The 25611-nt window shown below is 33.5% G+C and overlaps 1 protein-coding gene across 3 annotated transcripts in view; it reads left to right on the forward strand.

Moving 5' to 3' along the window:
- Positions 1–25611, forward strand: part of LOC124363324 (fatty-acid amide hydrolase 2-A-like) — a 41396-nt gene that overhangs the window by 11906 nt on the left and 3879 nt on the right. For 2 of the 3 annotated variants that reach the window (XM_046818569.1, XM_046818571.1), the window contains exons 2-9: positions 9262–9441; positions 11915–12134; positions 13148–13362; positions 15262–15373; positions 19349–19512; positions 20009–20149; positions 20533–20637; positions 24151–24318. In XM_046818569.1, the coding sequence (XP_046674525.1) occupies positions 9262–9441; positions 11915–12134; positions 13148–13362; positions 15262–15373; positions 19349–19512; positions 20009–20149; positions 20533–20637; positions 24151–24318 (1305 nt within the window). Of the gene's footprint in view, positions 1–3745; positions 3939–9255; positions 9442–11914; positions 12135–13147; positions 13363–15261; positions 15374–19348; positions 19513–20008; positions 20150–20532; positions 20638–24150; positions 24319–25611 lie in introns of those variants that run through there. The other variant, XM_046818570.1, reaches the window with a different exon arrangement.

Below are 25611 nucleotides of genomic sequence, written 5' to 3' on the forward strand. Positions count from 1 at the left end.
TTTCACATTTAAAAATGAGATGTTCTTCGAGGCACAGATGTTGCAGAATTTTTATAAGGTTGATGATCAATCTTTTAGAAAGATATTATTTATCCAGATTAGTTAGTGTCAGTCTTAACCATTTAAGAAAAGGTTGGGACTATCCCACAATCCCAAGAGCCTTTCGAAGCAAAATTAAATTAGGATTCAATTATTTAGGACGAAGTTATTGAACACAATTTCAATTTGTACCAAACAAAGACTGTGACAGTTTAATCAAAATTGAAAGAAATGTTTTTTGAAAGTTTTTTATCTTTAATGACGTGTTGCTTTTGGATACATAACCTGCAGTGATCCAATATTCCAAAAACGTTACATTGGGAGCATTAAATCATAATTTAAATTAAGTCATGGGTTGAATCCAAACAGGGAACATAGGTGAATTTAAACCTCAAATCCTTAACTTATACACCAAATTTCGTAAAATAAGACTTTTTATAACGTGTGGACTCATTATAAAATACTTACATTCAAAATAAAAAAATGTATAAATGACAACTTGTGGTGTAAATTTTCCCGGCGATGCAGATTATGTAGGCTAATTCAGTTTTATTTATAAAACTGCAAACATTTTTATAAATCTAGTTTTGGGTTTCCCCGTAAGTTCCCAAAAGAAAGTTCCGACTAAAATAAATATTATTACTCTATATTGATCAGCCACAATGTTTGTAAAATACTTAGGTATTGGAGTAATGTAAAAATAACCGAACTTTCTAATCCACGTATTTATATTAAAAGCGTTCCAAGATGTGTTTATTAAATTTAACCTGGAATATATTTACTAAAATTTGAGTTTGATAAATAAGCGCTAATCATGACTTCGATTGAGCTTTCAACGAATTACTCATAAATACATTTGTTTCTTAATGTCTAGTAATAAAATATAATAAACAAAAAATATATATAAAACTTAATAAATGTTAAAACTAACTTACCTTCCAAATTAATCAAGTTACTTCCTTTACAAGTTTCATCCTTTATAGAACAAGAACATGTCTTGCCTGAACATCAATCTGGTTTCAGAAAGGATTTCAGCACTTCCTCTGCTCTTGTGGATATTCTTGATGACATGTATTCTGCAGTTGATAGGAATCTCTGCTGTACCTTGACGTCTTTAGATTATTCACAGGCGTTTGACTCTGTCAATCACCGAATGCTCATCGCAAAACTAAAATTTTATGGGTTTGATGATGCCTCTGTAAGATTCTTTGCATCCTATTTAAGTAGAAGATCTCAAATCACCAAAATTGGTAATGATTCCTCTAACATACTGCACAGATCTGGTGGAGTTCCACAGGGCAGCTGCCTCGGTCCTATTTTGTTTTCCATCTATACGTCTGATCTTGCAGACACGATAAGGTTTTGTTCCCTGCACTCATATGCTGACGATTGCCAGCTATTATTATTATTTATTTATTATTATTTATTATTAACGGCAAGCAGCCAATTTACATACAATATGCAATAAGATGGCAGTACAGTGTATATAGTGCAGTAAAAAGTACAACTAGTATAAAATAATACAGAGCTAGCAATGGCAGAACACAACACAATATGGCAATGATCGATTCCAAGTCCCAATAACTGTCCATCACAACAAGAAAGTTTAGTTATACACTAATATCATATAAAAATCAACAATATATTATGAAATAGACCAACTTACAATAGAATTAACAACAATGTATAAAATAGAATAGTATAACAACAAGTACACGTAAATAACAACAACCAAAATAATATAAATACACCAATGATGCAAAAAGTCGAAATTAAATGAAATGTACCTTGCAGTAGAGCAGAAACATAATAAAAAATACATAATAGCAAAAGCTAAAAAATGAAACAGTCTTAAAGTTACAGGGGATTTTAAGTGTGTGTTGAGACAAAATATAAGTGGTCCGCTTTCTGATTTGATGTAGGCCATCAGCGAAAAAATCGCACTCTGATGCAACACGATTCCCCAGGCGAACAAATCTTGCCAGTGGACTGTTGAAGTCGTAGTTCGTGGAGTGGTACTTGCGGCTGAAAAGCCCACTAGATCTGGTGTTTACAGGGATCCTGATACCAATTTCAGCGAGAAGATCTGGGCACTGCACATGGGCGCCAACTAACTTCCACAACATGAGTACATCTGCTACATCACGGCGCAAAGACAGAGTTGGAATATTAAGTTCTGCAGTTAATGCTTCCACGGGAACATCAGGATAGTTGTAGCCAATCCTCACACCGACCAGACGAATGAAGCGTCGCTGGAGGGCCTCAAGTCTAGTCCTGGCACCAACTGTATAAGGAGACCACACAGGACTGGCATACTCCAAGAGTTGTATTGCTTCCTTACCCATCCTCAGAAGCAAAAACGGCACTAACAAAAATTAACAATGATTTGTCAAAAGTACTAATGTGGTCGGAAAGAAATGGGTTGGAATTAAACCCAGATAAATGTACAATTTTAAATCTGAGATTTAATAATACCGGCCAGTCTCTTCCCGGTGACGTCATGTTGAACAACTCGCCCCTGTCTCTCAGTGAAACTGTTAAGATTCTGGGTGTTAAAATAGACTCACAACTAGAGTTTACAAGTCATGTAAAATATATATATCAGAAGGTCATTTGTAGATTGAGGATTGTTTGCAGGCTGAGGTCGTTCCTGCCGGTGTCAGCTAAGCTCCAGATTGTCAAGTCATTGATATTACCTTTAATATATTATGCTCTCCCCGCATTTGGAAATATTTTGACCAAAGAAAAATTATTAATTTTAACAAAGTTAGAAAACAGAGCCATAAGATTTGTGTATGGTTTGAGGAAATATGACCATATCAGTTCTTATCGTAAATTGGCTCAAATTCCATCAATACAGGACACTTGCAAAATTCAAACTGTGTCTCTTGTCCACAAGGTACTGACAACCAGTAGGCCAACATATCTAAAAAATAAATTAGTTGCCCGGTCAATAATCAGGGAGCGTAAGACGAGACAGGATGCCCTGCTGGCGGTGCCGCGCGTGCGTCTTGAAAGAGGGAAAAAGGGCTTTTCTCACTTCGGTCCCCAGCGGTACAACGGCCTGCCGCCTGAAATGAAATATTTAAGTATGAGGGCGTTTAAAGACAAATTTTAAAAAAATGTTAGCTTAAGGAATATTGTGAAGTTATTTTTATTGTTTGGTTGTATATTGTATGTTTAGTTTATACATGACCTGAGTTATTTTGTAAAACAACACCAATGTTGAAAATCGCTCATGAATAAAGGCCTTTTTATTTTATTTTATTTTATTTATTTATAAATGAAACCCCGTAATGAGCTTATACAGTTGTAATTTCTGATCTTTACAAAAGTCTTGTAACGTCCCGATTTCTTTAATTAAAACCTAAGTAAACACCAAAGTCAATAAATGACTTATTTTACCAGGCAAAATTATGGCTAAGAAGCCCTCTGTAACATTTAACGTGGGGACCAACGGCTTAAAAGTGACTTCCGAAGCACCACCAAAGGCCGGGCAGCTGGACTGCTTGCAAGGACAAGATCGCTCAGCGGTCACCCATCCAAGCAGCAGCCACGCTCGACGTTGCTTGATCCGGTTATCTCGCGATAACCTCTGTACCCGCTACACTGCGCCATTCGCAAAGTTCGGAAAGTAACTCATACAGTTGTCTAATTCATGTAATCTTCATTCTTTGTAACGCATATAACACTAGTGTAAGTGCTGAGTTTGTTCGAAGATAAAAAGTGTTATTGTCTCTCCCTCTCTCTCTTACTTTTATCATAGCCTACACTGTCCTCTCTCACTTCCTCACTAGTCCCCTCCCCCTGCCGTCCTGTCCACCCGCTCGCTCGCCCGCACGCACACACTCACTCCACAGCTGCACGTGTTTCACCTTCACCTCAGGACTTTCATTATCTTTCTTTCAGGTAACCAATCACAATATAAACTCAAAATTATTTACTCGTATCTCTCAGCTGTTTTATCGCCTTGCGAATGTCAGCTGATTCACCCACGTGACCTCAGCTTTATTTACGTTGTGTCGGTCATCATTAAATTGTTCTTATCGAACTTACTAAATTACCCTAAAGGTAAACTTTTGTTTACATCTAATACTTTAGCAGATTTATCACTCATTGTTCTTGTGAGGAAATTAAATGCTTGACTACTTTTAGAATTCAGCTTTAACATCTCTTAACAAACTACATTAATAAAATATTGAAATATTCACATATTTGTGACACGATAGATATTTTATTAAACATTGTATAAAAATAGGCACAAAATTATTTAGTATGTTTTGTCTGTTAAATTATTAGAATAGATTTCTTATTGTCAAGATGTAACAATAATTGCTGCATTCAAAAGCATGAGTTACAGCCGAGTAAAGTATAGCGCCACCGGGGAGAAAGTAGTGAATCTTGGGGGAACACGTTTTATATTCCTGAGGTGAAACTATCTAATTCTAGATTTCTGGACACCCTGGCATTTGTGTACGTCAACTTCTACGGTACATGACGGGTGTTCTAAGATAGTGTTTTGTTGCAACACTTAGGCTACATGATAATGTGGTTTAAGGTGTTTTAAATGTTATTTTTCTTATTTTTATCTCAACACAGGTTTTTATTCAAGAGGAAAACCCAAGGGAAAGTGTTTTATAGACTTCAGGTTTAGCAATGAATACAGGATGTTCAGTAAAAGTGTTCCAATAATTTGGGATTTTGTCCTATACATAAAAATGAGCCGAAATTTCATACTAAGGTATGTCCTAAAACATTTAGTTTTCCGTCTATCTGTCTGTATGTATTTTTTTATGAAAACAATTATATATTTTGTACCATTTAAGATAAAGTTATGAAACTTGAGAATTTTGTATAGCCTACCTGTGGTAGACCTTTTTGAAAATAAGATATTAACAAAATCCTTTCACCCGTTTCATAATGGCGTCTTTATAGACTTTTTTGTGGGGTCACTTGAAATCAGTAGTTTTTAAAAAAAACATCCCACAGGCGCTCGACTTGAAAAACAGGATCACTGCTGAGTGTAGACGCTTAACCAGAGAAACGTTTAGTAACTTAGTAGAATTTGAAAATATGTTATTTTTTGCTTGAAAAACAATGACTACCAATTTGACCATTTTATTTTAAGTTTAAAAAGAATTTACAACATTAGTCAGTGAGTAATTTTGTTGTTATTAGCAGTAGTACAGTAGTTTGTAGACTAATAACTGTTGTGTAAGAAATTACATTATTGGCTGCTGATACCAAACGGCTTGGCCGATTTCAATTTTTTTTACCAAAATATAGCATTTTTATGTGCCTCAATTTAAGGTGTCACAAGGTATTAGTTGTTATTTCAAAAATGTTGGCTTTGGCTACGGGGGGCCATGGGAGTGAGCAACCCCATTTTGAATTTTTTTGTTCCCCCAATTATAGTACTATACACTCCCATTTACAGAATTTTGATACTTGGGCTATAAGTCTTTTAATACGAGTTTGAAGTTTTCAAATGAACACCCTGTATAACAACTTATAGTTCTAATGGAAGCTATAGCAGCATTTTATGGAGCATTTGTTCTTAAAAAATAGAGTTTGCTGAGAAAAAAGTTTCGAAATAGCTGTCTATGAAGCAACGTTATTAATGTCGAGTTTAGCTCCAGTTCACCTTCCTCTTATTGCAGCGTCTGGAATCTGACGCTGTCACAGACTTTTAAATAGCTATATATACTTTTATCTCTTCAAACCAATGTGACTCCAGATTCCAGGAGTCAAGTCTGTGACAGTGTCAGATTCCAGACGCTGCAATAAGAGGAAGGTGAACTGGAGCTAAACTCGACATTCGCATTGAATCAACCATTCTCACCACAGCTACCTCATAGTTTACAATGAGGTATATAACGTTATATCGTAAGCTCTATTGCTCTTATGTATATTTTGAAAATTCAATGAAAAGTTTTAACGATTTACAGACAGAAATGCAAATTTGGAAGTTTTTGGATCAAGAACTAAACGGTATTGAAGGAGGTTAAGGCTTGAAAAATAATAAAGCTACCAATGGAAGAAGAAGGTGTTACATATGTAGCAGTATATTTATGAGTTTTTTTAGTGTAAGTGAAGATTAAAACAATAATTGAGATTTCCTGAAACCTGTCTTTACATTTTCGTTCTTAACTCTACCATTCAGTGCTATGATAGAGCTATCACAGCTATCAAATTGTTACGATTTATATTCATGCAGTTAGTAAATATGCGTCATATTCTCAACAGTTATTTATCAACAGATTCTAAGTCTACTGACGTTCGAAAGGTTACTATGTTGACCACAAGTCATTTAAAACTTATTTTCCTCTTAAAATATTTTATAAGGAACAATATTTATACTCGTGCCTAGATTCTGTGTACTGACCAGCTTTATAATGAATTGCAATAATTTTTAATACATCCTATTACATAATATAATAAATGCAGTCGTTGTTGAACACTGTAAAGTATACATTTTACCAGCGTCTTCTTATTGGAAATTCTAAATGCTTAATATATGATCAAACACTCCAATAAAATGAAAAAGTTTTATTTTGTGAGGCCTTTCGTGCTCAAAGAACACATCGTCAGACCCACATAACTGAAATAAAAGTAAAGTAATAAACACTGTAAAGTATATTTTTTTAATGAAATGTCAAAAAGCATATTGAAATAATCCTTTTATATGTTGCAGTACTAAAGTTATTTGTTAGAAAGCTTAACAGTACGGTATGTAAAGTAATGAACTGATAATTAACCAAACGCACATTGATTTGCAGTTTAGTAAAATTTAAACCAAAATAAACACACGCAGCATTTGACACATAGCATGTGGATATTGCTCAGTCAAAAGAAATAAATGATAATTGAAACGTATATTCTAGATGTCCAAGATTTTGTTTACTATCACAATAAATATTTCATACTCCCGTGGAATAAAAGAGCAGTTTTTTATCTGAAACTGGAAGCGGAAAGACGGATGAATGAACACACTTCCAGTCAGCGTCTGTCACTGCGCCATCATCCAGTAAACAATGAATATTCCGGACAGGTTACGCTCGGCCATAAACAACGCTTTTATGTGCGTCATCTAATAGCTACTATAAGTGACATTACACAGCGCTTAAGGATGTTTGCCTTTTGGAAGCTGGTTGCTGTCAAAACTCATTTCAATTTTACCCTACTGATAGTGAAAATCGTCTCCCAGATTTAAAACCTTTAATGGTTTTAGGAGTACTTAAAGAGATTAATTTGAACAAAATGTTTTATGTCTAGTGGTGATATAAATATTTCAGTGAAAGAGAAGATTATATTTGGTAGTATTTTATAGTATTTTACAGAATATTAAACATATCATTGTATTTTAAGTGCACTGAAGTGAACTCAAAATATAAAGTTACATAATATGAAAGGAATTGTACATTGTGAAATAGTATGTCTGGGGACGAGAGATGCGGTGTGGGACTGCAAAATTTTAGTTGACTATAAAAATTGGAAAATCACAAAAGCATTTGCTCTGTTGTAGATTTGACCTACCAAGCATTGGTTCGTATTGCTGTTGAGGAGGCCTGCACCCATGTAGCTCTGTTGCAGATGTGGTCTACTACAGCAGTGGCTGATCAGGATGGTGATAAAGCCGCGTTTACACCGGAGTTAATAACAAAAAGTTGGTAACTTTTAGTTATTAACAAGGTTACAGTAACTAAAGTTAATAACTAAAAGTTACAGTGTCACCAGTTTGAGTGTAACATTTGTTATTGACTTTATGAACGCCCCGCCCCGCCACAGCCTCAGTCTTGGATATGTCGAGTGTAGAGGACGTGGTTCTTGCTGCAGCTGCATGCGTCATTCTGTCAAAACAAACTATATTGGATAAAACCATCATTAAGGGCAAGATCAGTGTACAGTGGCAGTGATATGTTGAGTGACCTGCAAGAGGATGACATTGACCCCCTATCAGGTGAATTGCGGTGTGATGGAAGCATCAAGAACTTTTTGTGCATGGCCAGTAGTGACTTTGAACATTTAATAGTTATGTTAGAACATGTAATTGGCAAGCAAGACACAAATTATAGAAAAGCAATCCCAGTACAAGAAAATTTAGCAGTGACCTTACGTGTCTTGGATAAATAGCAAAGCGTCAAAAGCGTACCACTTGCTCCCGATAGCCCCGGAACCACTTTTCCCTTTTTTAGACTCTCTTTGAAACCTCCGATCTGACAGTTTCATTGCAAGGGCTATTTCAGTCCAAGCACTGTTCTTCAAATCTTATCCTTAAATTCTCGGCAAGTAGGGTCCCACAAAACAGTTTGTTCGCGGTACAGTTCTATAAGTTTGAAAACTCGTTCATCGGCCATTCCGCTTCACTTAACAAGTTTTCCATTTTGAGAACAAAACAGTGCAACAGTAAAAACAAATAAAAAAAACCGTTATAACGTCTGGTACACCAAAAAACACTTCAACAAGTCGGTGTGCGCACAATTACTCCTGTCTTGCAACTGAGAAACTCACAACTAGTCCGGTAGTGTGCGCGCGGTCATGTTACCAACAAAAGTTACAACGCCCGTGGCGACTGTAACATGTGTTATTAACAAAAGTTACACCCTTCCTTTGATCTTTACCGACACTCGGTGGATAACAAAAATCGTGTTATTAACATGGGTTTTGGCGTGTTATTAACAAATGTTACAGTGAATTTTTGAACTCTTTTAAAATGTTATTAACTTTTTGTTGGTAACACGTGTTATTAACTCCGGTGTAAACGCGGCTTAAGGCTTGTAGCCATCTTGTTCTGTTGAAGATGTGATCAACCGGACTGCAGAGGCTGATTTGGTTGATGGCATAACCTGTGGTCATATTGTTGTTCTGCTATAGATCTGGTTAGTTACCAGGCCTGGAGCCATCTTGCTCTGTTGAAGATGTGATCAACCGGACTGCAGAGGCTAATTTGGTTGATGGCATAACCTGTGGTCATATTGTTGTTCTGCTATAGATCTGGTTAGTTACCAGGCCTGGAGTCATCTTGCTCTGTTGAAGATGTGATCAACCGGACTGCAGAGGCTGATTTGGTTGATGACATAGCCTGTGGTCATATTGTTGTTCTGCTATAGATCTGGTTAGTTACCAGGCTTGGAGCCACACTGTTCTGTTGTAGATGTGTTCTACCTTGACTGCAGTGGCTAATCTAGTTGGTGACAAACCTGTAGAATTTTTCTGTTTCAGATGTGGTCAACCGGTCAGCAGTGGCTGATCTGGCTATTGATAAGGCCTGTAGCCATCTTGTTCTGGACGGTATCACATATCCTCTCCTGGTTCCATGGGAAGCCTCCTCTTCCCCCAATCTCTAACCCTTTACTGCTGCTCAGTGCTACAGAACTCTCTCACTCCATCAGGACACGGAAGGTGAGATACCTCCACAAAAATCAGAATAAGTGTTTTCAATATCAATCCTTAGAGGTGTTAAAATTATTAAATTAAAGTTTTTGATGGTAGTGTTTAGAACTGAAAGCTTTATTTAAAACTTCTTGATAGATCTAATCTTTCTCCCGTCTTTTGTAATGTAATAATTAACAATTACAACATATTCTGTGTTTATTTGTTTCGGCATTTTAACTAAAATCTAAATGCAACTGTAACGTAGTAAGACTACACCATCGAACAAACCTCGATTTAACGTGACTAATAGGCATAATTTTGGGGCCTCAAGCTATACAAGATTTTATTTTTTATTTATTTTTTTAAGGAGTATAATTATATTTTTTTGAAAATATAAATTTGCCAAATGAAGACCTGATAAGTTATATTCATTTTAATTCATTTCTTAATCTCTGTTCAAGGATTACAATGGGAATATCAAAATCAAATTATTCTAGTTTTTATATGAATAAATTTGCATGAATACGTTTGCGTGATTTTTATGTGAAGCTATACATTTGACAATTACGTCACTGTCTGTGGTATGACATTTGAATCTAAACTTATTCATACAGTAATTATCTAAAGTTGAAAGTGGCATATAATAAGATGTTAAAGATGACTCGAGGATTCTTGTTTACCAACAACTGAAATATGTGAAACATTCGCTGGCTCAGATGTTCAGCTGACTCCAAGGTCAAGGTCAGAGTGCAGAAATCGTGATACAGTTGAAGCAAGGAAACATGATTTTTCCCTACATTTGCCATTGTTCAGTGACGAACAATTCAACTATAAGAGATATTTTGTTGATTTTATTGGTTGATTAATTTCTTTTTGTATCACTGAACAATGGAAAATATCCGAGAAAACCTGTTTTTTCATAATCCTTCCATTGTCAAAAACAAACTTCAAACAAAGAACTGAAGAAAGTCTTTTATTTTCTTACGAATCAGTCTTGCATATTTAGTGTTATTCATAATTTATACAGTTGAGCTGTTCTATTGTTTAATATATTATTTTTTATTGTTGAGTTATGCACTAAGTTTTTACTTGAGCCAAACAAAACGTATTTATGAGCTAACAAACAGTAATATTAGGCTACACGTTTAAAATCTGCTGCACAGATGAATAAATATAGAAATAACGAATTCTTATAAGATTACAAGCTCTTACCATAAGCTTTTGTTTGGGATTTTCAAACTTATAAAACTTACAGATATGAAAAGTATTTCAGATGTTTCAGTTACAAGATGTGGACCATTTTATTTAAGTGATCTGTCCATCTCATACTTTTTGCAATCAGTAGCATATTTAGTGACAATTTTGTAATAATAGACAGAATGGCGGACAGAAGATACAATTTTAAGAAGACCCTGTTGGGCCTTTAAAATGGTCTAAATGATGGGAAAATTGAAGACAGACGGTATTATGTTTTCTTTTAATTAAAAAAAAATATTTATTTATTCTTCGAACGAAATTACACCAGTAGTACAATTAAATAAGTTAAAAAGAGTATAAACGATTAATAGCACTAATAATATTAACTTATATAATTAAATGACAAACCGTGTTAAAAATAAATAATCATCAAAACAATGAATAAATAAGAAATATGAGTAAGTTAACAAACAATCAACAAAAAGTAAAAAAGACAAAGACAATGATAGATAGTTAAATATCAAAACGAGCAACAGTATTAATATAATTTGCGAGGTGTGATAAGAAATAAATAATAACAAAGTTCACTTAAGTTAAAGTTCTTCTCAGCATTACTATTGTTACTAATTTATTATAATTTTTGTTGGTTTTAGCATGTACTAAATTGTTGCATTGTTACTGCACATACTATTATTATCGTTATTGTTAATCTATTGTTACTAATTTATTGTTGGTTATGTTAGTTATTTGTTATTCTATTGAAGTTTTATTGAATTGTTAGTTTTTCTGTTTTGCAGTGTCACAATATTATAATACTAATCAATAATTGTTAAAATGTATTCCATAGGCTTTTTTTGTCTTTCTCGTGTTAAGTATTAAACAGCGGGTTATAATAAGTTACATTGAAACATATTTGTCATCTTGACTGTATTACTTTGTCATAAAATACTGTCAAAATGGTGGTGGAACCGTTGAAATAAATAAAGTGATAATTTGACAAATAACTATATGCAAAAATAACAATATTTAACCAGCACCATGCAAGAAAAGATAAATAGTCAAAAACATGCGTAAACATAAACAATAATCAACAACAATCTTAAAAAAATAAAAAATAAACATTGACACTTGTGAATACGAGAGATATACAAGATATATTATTATTATATTTAGATATTATTTACATGTTATTCATTAATGCTTTAGTAGTTTGTGGTATTACACTAAACCTTATTGTACTTGTGTATTTGTGCTCTGAGATCTAAAAGCTACTGATTATCCAACAACTTACTGTACTCTGCAGATCGGATGCGAGGAGGTGATCAAAGCGTACATAGCACGGGTGAAGGAGGTGAACCCGATTATCAATGCTGTAGTCCAGAGCCGCTTCGACCAAGCCTTGGAGGAGGCCAGGCTGATTGACAAGAGCCTTCTGGTGAACGACAGGACCGAGGAGGAGCTGGCAAGGGAGACTCCTCTGCTGGGAGTCCCAGTCACGGTCAAGGAGAGTATTCCAGTCAGAGGTGAGGGAACTTTTATTGCTCAGTAATCCGGTGAGAGTTGATGGTTCACTTGAAGAAGTAATCTTTGAAAAGTTTCAAAAATTTCGTAAAAACTTAACCTACAGAGGAACACTAGAACAAATCAGGAATGAAAAACTTATACAATTTACTAACATTGAAGTATTTTGGTTAACCCGGCAAGGATCACTTATGACTGGTTTATACCTTCCAGTTGAACCCACACTGGGCACAGCAAAAAACCGATGTGTCACTTCAATCTGGGTAACCTTACGGATGTCCAGGAGCGGCATCACTAACCGCAAATGTCGATATTCTGGGGTGCAAGGGTAATTCGATAGGTTTAGTCTACTGCGGAAGACATGACAGCTTGAATATTTTTCAAAAAAAAAGATTAAGCCATTGTTGTCATGAGATCCGTAGGTCAACGTTCTTCATTTTTGTTGCTCCCTGGTTTGTTTTGTTCTCTATGTGGGTTAGTGTTTATTTATTTATTACTGTTATATTAAATATATTATATTACACTCATTACTATTATATTATTTATATTGTTTATTTATATATTTTGTGTAAACATTTATTCTTGTTGACAAGTTTTCAAAGGTTATCTTTATTATTATTTGTGTGCCAAAAGTGAAAATAGTGCACTATGGACTTAAGCTACAACTCAAGCCATTGATGTATTATGGAATTTTTGTGAACTTTTGTAATATTATTAGGGAAAATCCTGTTTTATAGCATGTAAATAAAATAAAAAAGAAACTTTTAGTGGTGAGAATTTGTATGATATCAGTAATGGAAATAATAAACAAAACCGGCTTAATGTGTTTGGTTTTGGCATTGCCCTGGTTTTATTGAAAGATTTAAAATGATAATGTCCCTTAACTTGTGTTAGCTTGTCCTTCCTCTGGTATTCCAGCAGCACTCCCTTGAGACAATAGAGTGTACTGAAGAACAACATAATACATTTGTGGGTACTGTACAGGAGATGCACATAATCTTGCTTGTATGTCCAGGTCTGAGTAACAACGCTGGGGTGCCCAACAAGACCAGGATAGCAGAGAAGGATGGGGAAGCTGTAGCTGCACTGAAGGCCCGGGGAGCAATACCCCTCCTGGTCAGCAACACCCCGGAGTTGTGCCTCAGCTGGGAGACCTACAACCCGGTTACAGGGCGTACCAACAACCCCTACAATCCCCTCAGGACGTCTGGAGGCTCTTCCGGTGGAGAGGTAACGAGAAATGCTATTTATAGTAGAAAGTTTTTACAGAGGGAAAGGCTCAAAATGGTCAGTTACACCCTTTATATGAATAAATATAAACATAAGTTGTCCCATTGCAAATATAAGACTTTTATATCGCATTATGCAAACTTTTAAGAATTTTTAGAGAGATTTAATCAGATTCGTTTTATGTCTTAATGGCTCGTCAAAATATTTAGACATGTGCCAACTAGAGAAAGATTGTTTAAGAAGGAAGTGTAATTTTTCCTATGTGGGTTTTTCAAAGTTTGAATTGAGGTGATAGAAATAAGAAATTGAAAAGTTGAACATGAAAGATATGAACTTCACATAAAGGGTTCAAGTTCGTTATAGAAATACTGTGTAAAAATGTGAAAAAGAAAAACTTACGCAATACTTGTAAAGAGCAACTTATATATTCAGAGGAAATAAATTAGATGGCGTAAAATTAAAAGACGGTTCCTGAAAGATGCAAAATGTTATGTTGGCAAGTACAACACTGAGCATTTTCTAACCAGGCAGAGACAACAACCTTCAACTAAAATCATTTTCAATAAATGCATCAGTATTATACACACGTTTTCTTTGAAAGGTTCCATATTTTTTCGATTTGGTCTTTCCTTGACAAATTGTATTTTTTTAAACTCCAGAAGCAATTTTAAAATTTTTATCCAGGAGACGGTCCAACCACTAAGTGACTGATGATTTATAAGCTGAATAACTGTGAATATCCCGTGTAGTCTTTGTCAAATATCTCAGATCAATAGATCTTTACGAATGATATGCATTCAGATGGCCAATGGGAGTAAGGATCTTAAGTTTAATATGGACTCTATATATCTTATTGAAGTCTAGGAGCTGAGAACCAATATTGCTATTAATTGTATAGGCACAATATCGTAGCGAGAAATAAAAATTGGGGGGTCCAGACAACTACAATTTTCCCGTAGTGGACAGAGGTAAGGCCCAAATTTGTTCCTTAAAAAGTTCTTGGCCCTTTTCTTTGTTTAGAATGATATTTCAGCAGTACATGTCAGTGACACTGAATTATTTAAATAATAATAGTCATTTACTAAAAAAGTAATTGAAAAAATTGTAAATTTAGGGGGGTCCGGAGCTACTCGCTGGCTACGTCATTGTATAGGCACATAACCTAGTTTTTCATTAAATCAGTAGAATAATTTTCTCCGAGAAAGAAGTCAATCATCAGACATGCTAAATTTTGTGGGGGGTTAAAATATGTGGTTATTAAAAGGGTTAAAAATATAAAATAATAATTTCTTCTCAGATCATGTTTCTTTTAATTAATTAGACACTATTAAAACTAACAGTGAGACATTTATACAAAAGATAAACAAAGAATATACAACCATACGAAAACCAACTGTATGAATAACTTTAAGTATCTGTATCTTTTTGTCAATGGTGATTAAACTATTATTCATAGTTGTCTTACGATTGCTTTTGAATTTGTTATACTAAGAAAAATATGATCTGGTATTATTGTTCAATGTTGTTAACCCTTTTCATAACTTCTTGTTTAGACAAACATCAAAACTATTGACGCTTACAATCAATTTCTTTCTTATAGGAAATTTCTCTATCAATCTTCATATTAACAACTAGTATTGTTTACTCATACAATAAAAATTGATTATTGCTCGTAGAATATTGTACGAGCTCGTATTTATAATCAGTGTAAGCCTTCCCATGCTATGATTGATGTTGTCTAGCCAACCACAGGATTTCTACAAGTTAAGTTTATTTTTGGTATATATTTACAAGTAAATAGATGTACGATGTGCAAGACTATGACATCTAGAGATACAGAACCACAGTTTATAATCTTCTGCTTATAGATATAACATTAACTATCTTATCTGCCTGTAGGCAGCCCTGCTGGGCTCAGGAGCCTCAGTGATAAGTCTGGGCTCGGACATCGGGGGCTCTGGCCGCATTCCTGCCAGCTTCTGTGGGGTCTTCGGACACAAACCTTCCTCAGGTACAAACATCTCTGCACCTACTACTTTTCTTTTATATTTAAAACTAGCTGTTTCCCGCGGCTTTCTCACGCTTTTTGTAAGCTTTGCCCGCGCACTTCTGGTTCAAGTGAAATTATATTTCCAACGCCGATGTAGAGTTTGCCTTGTTGCTACGATCAAGAAACACTTAAGCTTTAAGTTCAACCAGAAATTCCTTTTAAAGACAAATATACATCATAACTTAGCGCCTTCAAACAGTGTTTGGCTATTCAATATACGTAACTGTCTCGTAACTGCAGTTTATAATATGCAGGGGCTTTGAAAACTTTATATTTTGCAGCGCCGTCTGGTGGTGAGTTATATCAATGGGCAATAGCGTATAAACGTTCTATGTGGAAAAATAGACATACATACAAATTTTCATAATGATCAATCAAGTAGTTTACAATTCTATAAAGGACATACAGAACATTCATTTATTTATATAGATAAATGGAAAACAAAAGTCATTTTTCACAATTCTTGTAGAATTTTGCATAGAATAGAAAATATCTTTATTCCACGTATTCTTGGAGAACAGAGAAAAGGTCATACAATTTGTACTTTACTATTTGTGTACTATTGTTATAAGTTGTGTGTCCTCCATTAAGCAACTCTTTGATAATGTAGGTTGTACGCTCCAGTAACCAGTTTCTCAAGGAAGGATTTTGGTAGAATGTTGAACGTTGCTCCTCAATACGAAGGTTTCTTCTCCAATAGGCTGAGATGATGTTGATGTAGGAGGAAGTTGCTCCAGTGTCTAGTGTAACACCAGCCCTTGCTTTCGCTGTTTTTATTGTAAAGAGGACTGTCTCTAGAATCAATCAATCAATTTATTGTTTTAAGACTTTTTACAAGTATTAACAATGTCAGTATTGAAGCACAATGCCAAGTCTAGATATACTTATAACTATATTACATTTCAAATTCATACTTCTTTATACTTTGATAATTTTTTTATGTTAATGTATAAAAAGAGTTGTTAGAATAACACCATCAATTAAAATAAATTACCTTAATTAAATGACAACTAAACAATTTAAAACAATGGAATTAATCAACAAAACTAAAATTAAACAATTAATAAAATATGTATAAATAAACTAACAATAACAACAAGTACACGTAAATAACAACAAGAGGTTATAGACTAATTAAAATAACAAGGAAAAAGCTACTGTAAAGAGTTGAGACAAACAACATCAACCAGTAAACAATTCTCAAAGGCAATTTGACTAACTCCAAAAAACTCCTGAAGGCTGTAAAAAGGATTAAACAGTAACCATCTATAAAGCTTCTTCTGAAAATTCAGTCAGGATATTTATCAACCAATGGTATTAATTTATTGAAAATTTTTGATGAAATTACTTTGTGACTGTTCATGATTTTTTACTAAGAGGGTTAAATTCAATTTCCAAATTATTTCGATTCCTGGTATTGTAGCTATAAATATTGGATCTGAAGTCTAATTTATCTGGGTTTTTCATAATGTACACTACCAAATCAAAAATATACAATATGTTATTGGATCCCTTGAAGGCAGGAATCTGATAACAAAATGACCACACATGCTTTAGTCCATGATTTACCTAATTATTGTCATATTTTTGAATGTTTGATGGTGGAATGGGTTTTCACAGTGGTCACAGTGAACCAGTATAGATGAGAGCCATTATTTATCCAGTCTCCAAGGTGAAACTGATTTCATTTTTTGACAGATCTTATTTCTACTATATTTTATATATTTACAGTGTAATTTAATTTTTCTATAGAATGAGGAAAAAAAATGTTGGTGCATTTTGTGGAAATTAAAACTTTTGTGGAAATCTGTACAAATTAAAACATTTGCATAATCAAGATTTTGATCATACCTGATCTTGCAGGTTTAAACATTCAGATACATTCATTTTATTCTGCTCTCTAAGTTTTGATTCTTAAACCAAAAAAGAAAACTTAAATATTCTCTAAAGATGCTCTGACAATTTTTAATTAATAGTAGGTACCTATATGTAATGAACTAGATTTATAAAAAAAAATTGAGCAAAATAAGAGATTTAAACCAAAATTTGAAAAATGTATGAGTAATACTCATACTCATACTCAAGGTCGACATCTTAAAAGCCAGCTGTAATGAAATAACCTTGAGTTTCATCCTCCACAAGAACAATGTTTTACATCATTATTTTCAGTCTTATAATTATGGGTGAGGTCTCATTTAAAAAATATAATTAATACACATCCAAGCTGTATTTAATTTTTTATAAATTTTTTAGGTTATTCGGAAAAACAACTCAAACTTTGTTGTAGTTCATCAAAGGAGGAAAATGTGGTATTTTAAAACAGACCACTCTTTAGTTCAGGCCCCAGAGCCAGGTGACCTTGAAATCTTTTCATCTATTTGTGATACCTAGCACCTGTGTGGGGAATCAAATTACAACTCTTGCATAGGTCTGAAGTGTTGAGTAAGGTACTTTTTTTGTACAAACAATGACAGGTTTTTGCACCTTTACAAGTAACTATCTGGCCTCCAACATTTTACACACTGTACTGTTTGTTTTGCAACTCTTCTTCTTCAGTGTAATTAATACGACTGACTGAACTCCATTGTTTGGATGACAATGGAATTAATAAAAACTATGTTGATGTTTAGTATTACCTAACTAAACCCATAATTTTCTGTTTTGTGTGATAGTTAAAATTTTGTTTACTGACACAATTCTGTTTAAGGGCTTTTGTTGTTTATTTAATAGTACAAATGTTGACTAAATGTAGGCTAATATTTAAAAAATCATGTTTTATAACTTTCTTTGATTACAATTTCCCAATACTTTTATAATCTTTTAGCTGATTTTAAAATTCAGATTTAAACTATGCAAGCTCAATGGTTTGTATATTTAATTTGGGTGATAAGCAAAATAATTACAGTAATTAATTTCTAAATTTAAACCAAAAAAATGTAAACCCTTTAAAAAATCTGTAGGTGAGCGCTGACATTTTCAAGATCAATACCATTGATAAGATTAAATACGTATCAAACTCATAAGTGGTCTTAGAAGCTTTAATAATATACATAACTTTATTCCTTGACAACTTATTTGATAATTGCATTACACTACAAAATAATGCCCATTCAATAATTTCAAAAATATAATTCACTAAATTTCAGCTCATCGATACAGCAAAATGTTTGAAGAGTTAGTGTCGGAAATCCCCAAAAATACTGGAAAATCTTTAACATTAACCAGTCTTGTACTTAATCTGTCACAGCTACGTATAATCTTACTGAAGAGTACACCACACAGGGGAGATTGGATTAAATCTAAATATAAATAAATTAGAACAACCTAATTCAAAGTACAATATTCAAAATTTATATTTAACAATGTTATAAATAGACAATTATTTCGGGAAGGGGGCTTACAATCTGTTGGTTTAGAAGTATAAAATACTCTTTAAACACAAGAGCTTAGCAATATTTCACTGGGAAATTTATAAGCTTTAAGACTTTATAAATTAATATGTTCTAGTTTAAAACAAACTACTGCGTGAAATTTTAATGTTTGTCTTTCAAATTTTTAGCGAGTGTGAGCAGCTCCTTTTATATGCATGAGCCCATGATATTAAAAAAAAACTTGGATTGCTGTTATACATATAACTTTTAAAATTTTTAGACCTTTTGGGGGGTTCTATCCTTCTCATCCCTCCCCCTTAATTAAATCACTGTAAAGGAGATGAGAAAAACATAGGTAAAACAAGGTTAGTAAAGAATAGTTTACCTTAGTATATAGACAAAGAACTGGAAAAAAAACCTTCAAATTCAATGTAAAATTGTTCATTGTACCAGAAAACGGGTTTTTGGGTTTATGAACAATTTAATTTGATAAAAAAAAATTTCACTTGTATGTTACAAAACAATTTGACAACTTTATATTGACCTTTTTCATAACATGCTGCAGGGTACATCAGTGTTCAGGGACACATGCCGACGTCGGAAGACCCGATGTGGACTCAGGTGTTCGTGTACGCTCCGATGGCACGATACGCTGAAGACCTCCCACTGCTCTTTTCTTCCTGCATAGACGATGAGGAGAAACTGAAGGAGCTGCGGCTTGATGAGCCTGTAAGTATATCGTCCCTTTGTTTGACTATCAAAATTGGTAAATTGTCTTTCTTACTCTTTGAATATGTCTTCAGATTACAGATTTGAGTGTCAGATTTATTCAAAGAAATACGGGACTGAGAGATAAAAATTTTAATTACTACTTAAGATGTACAATGGTATTTTTCAATCAAACACCAATGAAGAAGATGGATTAATCCAAGGCTGGAGGCTTGGCATGAAGCCTAAATAAGATTTTGGTTACGTAAATGACAACTGCAGTTTATTAATTATTGTAATATTTTATATGTAATTCTAACACTGAAACCTAATATTATCCAGGATAAAAGTTCAAAATTGTGTAAAATTATAAATAAAAACAAACTTTCTAAAGCCTATAACTTATTCTTAATTATTTATTAACTTATTGTAATTAGCCACAATATTTGTTTCAGTAAATATGTCATGATTTGTACTTATGATATCTTTTGATGATTTCTAAGAAGATCTGTTCCAGGTAGACCTAAGTAAAGTTAAATTCTTCTACTTGGACAGAGACATCTCTAAGGTGACCAGTCGAGTCCATGGAGATGTCAAACTGGCCATGAGTAAGGCTGTGACTCACCTAGAGACAACCTTTAAAGTTCCTGTTGAGAAGGTGAGTGTTAGCAAAGCTTTAGAAATTGTAGTTTATATGGATATAAATCAAGGATAAATGACTAAATTGTTTCACAACTACCCAGTAGGTATACCGGGTTTTCTTTACTGGGAATTCTTTTTTGAAAATTTGAAAATTCTCCTTTGGCATTTCTCCTCTTACGGTATAAATTTGGCATTTAATCAATATACATACATAATTTTAAAACTCTTCTTTTGTTTAAGTACCAGAATCTGGTATTCATCTTCATATTGTTGCTCTCTCTGCCATCATTCTCAACTAGTATTTTCATTGACTTTAAGTAACATTCCCGCAAAATTATTAATCTTGAATGTATATGAGTCTCTAATATGTTGAATATAATGTTTTGTTTCAATATACAGATAGATATAGATGAGATGAAACACGCAGCCCAGTTGTCTTGCATGTTGATGTTGAGGATGAAACCCTGCCACACAATCTTCCAGAAGTCTGATGATAACTTGACGGTGAGTGGCAGTTTTTCCAGATCAATTTATTTTTGAATGTTCTAAATTGTGCTTGTAAGAAACATTTTTGCTCGATATGCATAGGCAAGATTTATGCAAGTGGTTTATTTGTTATTAGTGAAACTATTCAAATAAATTGAGTACTTATTGCAAGAAACCTACCTCTTTGAATTTGTGTATGCATTTAAACCTTTCACTACTTCCTTCTTAAGCACTGTTTGAGAGCATTCCTGCATAATGTATGAAAACATTTAAGTCTCAAGATTTGCGGAAACATATCACTTCACATGATTTAAACTCTACGTACCTTTAAGTATTCTTTAATTCTGTATTACACTGAGTATAAAAATAACATCTCTAATACTCACAGTTTCTTTCAGTATTATTTGGAAAAAATAGTTCTTCAAATAGTGCAGTACTGTGCAGGACATAGCAATCTCACAAACAACTATATCTGACAAATAAGGATATTTCATTGTAATCACAAAGTATTTAACAGTGTATCGTACAAGTAAGGATGTTTCATTGTTACGGAAAGGATTTTACACTATATCTAACAAATAAGGATGTATCATTGTAATCACAAAGTATTTAACAGTGTATCGTGCAAGTAAGGATGTTTCATTGTTACCAGAAAGGATTTTACACTGTACCTGACAAATAAAGTAGTGTCATAGTTTATCAGAAAGGATTTTACACTGTAACTGACAAATAAGGATGTATCATTGTAATCCCAAAGTATTTAACAGTGTATCGTGCAAGTAAAGATGTTTCATTGTTACCAAAAAGGATTTTACACTATACCTGACAAATAAGGATGTATCATTGTAATCACAAAGTATTTAACAGTGTATCGTGCAAGTAAGGATGTTTTCATTGTTACGGAAAGGATTTTACACTATATCTAACAAATAAGGATGTATCATTGTAATCACAAAGTATTTAACAGTGTATCGTGCAAGTAAGGATGTTTCATTGTTACCAGAAAGGATTTTACACTGTACCTGACAAATAAAAGTTGTGTCATAGTTTATCAGAAAGGATTTTACACTGTAACTGACAAATAAGGATGTATCATTGTAATCCCAAAGTATTTAACAGTGTATCATGCAAGTAAAGATGTTTCATTGTTACCAAAAAAGGATTTTACACTATAACCTGACAAATAAAACTGTGTCATAGTTTATCAGAAAGGATTTTACACTGTATCTGACAAATAAGAAGTTTCATTGTTATCACACAGTATCTTACACTGTATATGATAAATAAAGATGTTTCATTGTTATCAGAAAGTATTTAAATCTATATCTGACAAATAAGGATGTTTCGTTGTTATCAGAAAGGATTTTATATTGTATCTGACAAATATGGATGTTTCATTGTTATCAAAAAATTTAACACTGTTTCTGACAAATAAAGTTGTTTCATTATTATCACACAGGATTAATACTGTATCTGACAAATGAGGATTTATTTCCTCTGTCCTGGATTTATGCTGATTCACCAGACGGAGAATAAAACATTCACATCAAATTTTTAGTATTACTAATGAAGACTGTTCCATCACCTATTTGATCTTTACCACACGTATGAAACACTAAGTCCTTCCTCTATTGACATTGATAGATTATTTGTCAGCTACAGAAACACTGAGAGTCCTGATCAGCTTGTTCTCTGTAATGACAAGCTACTGTTTCTGTTCCAAAAATGGTTGCAATTTGTCTTACTTTGAAAAATCCCGAAGGTGTGCACTTATACAAATAGATAAATTAGTAAAATATATATTTTGCCTTTGGCAACAATCGTAATAGATGGAAAAAGCAACTTAATTCTCTCTTTAAAAGACGTCAAAGGGGGAGTATTCTAGTATTACTGAAATATGACTCTACAACCCACAGATTTTTGTCTTTTCACTAATTTTGAAAGTTATACAATTGTAAGAGGAAGGAGAATTAAAATATAACTAGTGAAATGTAATTAATTCATAATAATTTACAAAAGTTTTTAAGCTAGATAGGACATTATGTCCTTAAAATAGCCTTTAAAACAAAGAGATTAATATTTGTAAAAATATACTCCATTATAAGCAGTGCTCGATTTGAGACAGAACAGTGTTAGTCATAGTCATAGATCTTTATTCAAAGCTGTAATATTATAAATACAGTCAGAATAGTGTCACAAATACAGATAGACTAATATCATCACAGATACAGGTTAACCTATCTAAAACCTTATGTTAACTTAACATAAATATTGTTAATTTATTCAACTAAAATAAACTCAATTTTTATTCTTGTTTAATGGCCCAAGCCCTCAAAAAATTCTTCAAAAGAATAAAATGATCGTGATATGAGATAATTTTTTAATTTATTTCTAAACGGATTGATTCCTTCAATTTTTTTTATGTCAATAGGAATGTATTGAATAAATCGTGTACCGGCGTATTCAGTTTTCTTTTTAAACAGCTCTAATTTATGATTTTCAATAATTATACCACTCCTAGTATTATATCTATGAGTGGTATAGTTAGGTATATTTTTAAATTTTGTGTAAGTTATTGTATTGTATATGTATTGACTGTAAACAGTTAAAATTCTTAATTGTGCAAATAAATGTTTAACGGTTGCTTGCCATGGTAAATTTAGAATTAACCGTATTGATTTTTTTTGTAGTATAAGAATTTTTTCAAGGTTTTTATTTGAAGTAGCTCCATATACACTGATCCCGTAGCTTATATGGGAATGTATTAAAGAAAAATGAATTTGTTTTAAAGTATCCTGGTTACAAAGGTTTGCCATCTGCCTAAGGGCGTACAGGCCAGATGATGCTTTTTTTTATTATGGTTTGTACATGTTGATTCCAGCTTAAATTTTGATCTATTATTAGACCTAGGAAACAAGTTTCCTCTACCTCCATTATATTTTGGTTATTTATCTTAATGTCATATTGAAAATTAAACTTCGATTGGTGTGTTTTAAAGGGTATAAAATGTGTTTTGCCGGGGTTAAGTAACAAATTTTTTTTAGTTAAAAAAGAGTTAATATTATTCAAACAATTAAGAGATGATGTTTCAATTACCTTAGGATCCTTTCCTTTGACAATTACGCTTGCATCATCAGCGTATAAACACATTTTGTTTTCCTCTGCTACTGTAGAAACTCCTGTTATATAGCAAATAAATAGTAAGGGACCCAAAATTGAACCTTGTGGTACGCCATACTTTATGAGCTTTTTTTCGGATACAAAATTGATTTTGTCTTTATTTATTAAGTCAATGTTCCAAAACCTTTTTCTGGAATAATGACTTTTGGTTTATGTGGGAATCTTTCCTTCGCACCTCAGTAAAGCGTAAATCAATGCTTTGAGGCTAATATTTCCAGAACCAGTAGTTTATTTCCTCTGCTTCCTTTAATTAATGAAATTGCATACAATATCTATTGGAAAATAAATGCCTTTATCTAGTAAGCTAATGCCTATGACGATATTTTACATTTTGTATTGTTACTGCTGCAGGAATGGAAGAGCGTAACGTGGCAGTGGATCCTGTGGCTGTTGGGACTCTCCCGTCATGCTCTCCATGCTATCATCTTCGGCTCTATGAAGTGGTTCGCTGACACCTATTCTGACGAGGAAATCTTCAAAATGGAGGAATGTAAAAAAATCATCATACAGAAACTTCATGTGAGTATATAATTAGTTTTTGATTAAAGATATTCATGTACGTGGACAGACGTTGTAACAAATAATTGTAAAATGTAAATGTAAAATAATTTTACTAAAAAGCTGAAAATATTTTAGGTACATTATGTTCATATATATTCATAAAAATTATGGTTTACCACATTATTGGAGAGAGAGATTGCACCAAGATTTCATACCATAAGTAATTGCTATTGGAACATGCAAATTTGTTGATCATTACAATTGTTCTGTTGTTATCGGACCCCCTGTGAGTGTAGAGCTCTTATCTGTCCTGGCCTTGGTCGACTGCTAACAAACAGCAACCTGTTTGCAAATTGTATTTCTTACTTTAATATTCAATATTTAACTTTAATTGCTTACGAATTACAAATTTAACTATATAAGAAAACTCCACAAAGTGCGATACCCCACTGGTCAGAAGTGACGTTATCACCAAATGTAAAGAGTGTAAAATCTTGTTTCATCCCGTCTGTACAGTTTATGGTGCTACAAACAACTCCACAAATGGCAAGAGTATGTCATTCAGGTGTGACAACTGTAAGGATGATAACTTCTGTATTCGCAGTAGTAACGATGAGCAGATGGAAAAAAGACCATTTTGCAAGCATTAAAAGCAATACGGATGGGAAGTTTTCTTCCATCCAGTTATCTCTAGTTTCAATACCATAAGATTTTGCAAAACATGATGCATATTCAATGTAAATTTTGGTTGAAAATGAACACATCTACTTGAAGACAAACAGCCACATCGGTGGTGTCGAACAGCTACAGAGAAGAATGAAAAATCCTGGTGAAGTGCACTAGCTCCACAGGCAGCATCACGACATGGACCAACATCCATGATGTGTGAGTATCAAGATGGTGGGAATGCTGTCGACATAAGGTGACAATATCCACACAATCCTGGACAACTGGCAGTGTTGATTGGGCTGGTGGACTACAGGAGAGGTCACATCTCGATGGTCCATCGTCTACGTCTTACTCCGAAAACTTTTACACCCTTGTATTGTTGTGCAGTTTGTGTTGAAGTGGTTAAAAAAGGACTGGTTAGGTGAAGCAAGGGAGAAATACAGATCATCGCCAGAGAGCTATCTGCGAGGCTGCAACCTGGCTGGATTTACATCAACAGGACACAACATAGGTAAGGCACTGCTGCGTGAAAACTTACCTATGTGGAAGGTAAAATCCTTATGAAGGCCAAAGATTCTGACTTGACAGTGACGTGCACGAAATGGAAGATTTACCAAATTTCTGTAAATGGTAATCTGTTAA

Source organism: Homalodisca vitripennis, chromosome 5 (genome assembly GCF_021130785.1).
Source record: "Homalodisca vitripennis isolate AUS2020 chromosome 5, UT_GWSS_2.1, whole genome shotgun sequence".
In the NCBI taxonomy this organism is placed as follows: Eukaryota; Metazoa; Arthropoda; class Insecta; order Hemiptera; family Cicadellidae; genus Homalodisca; species Homalodisca vitripennis.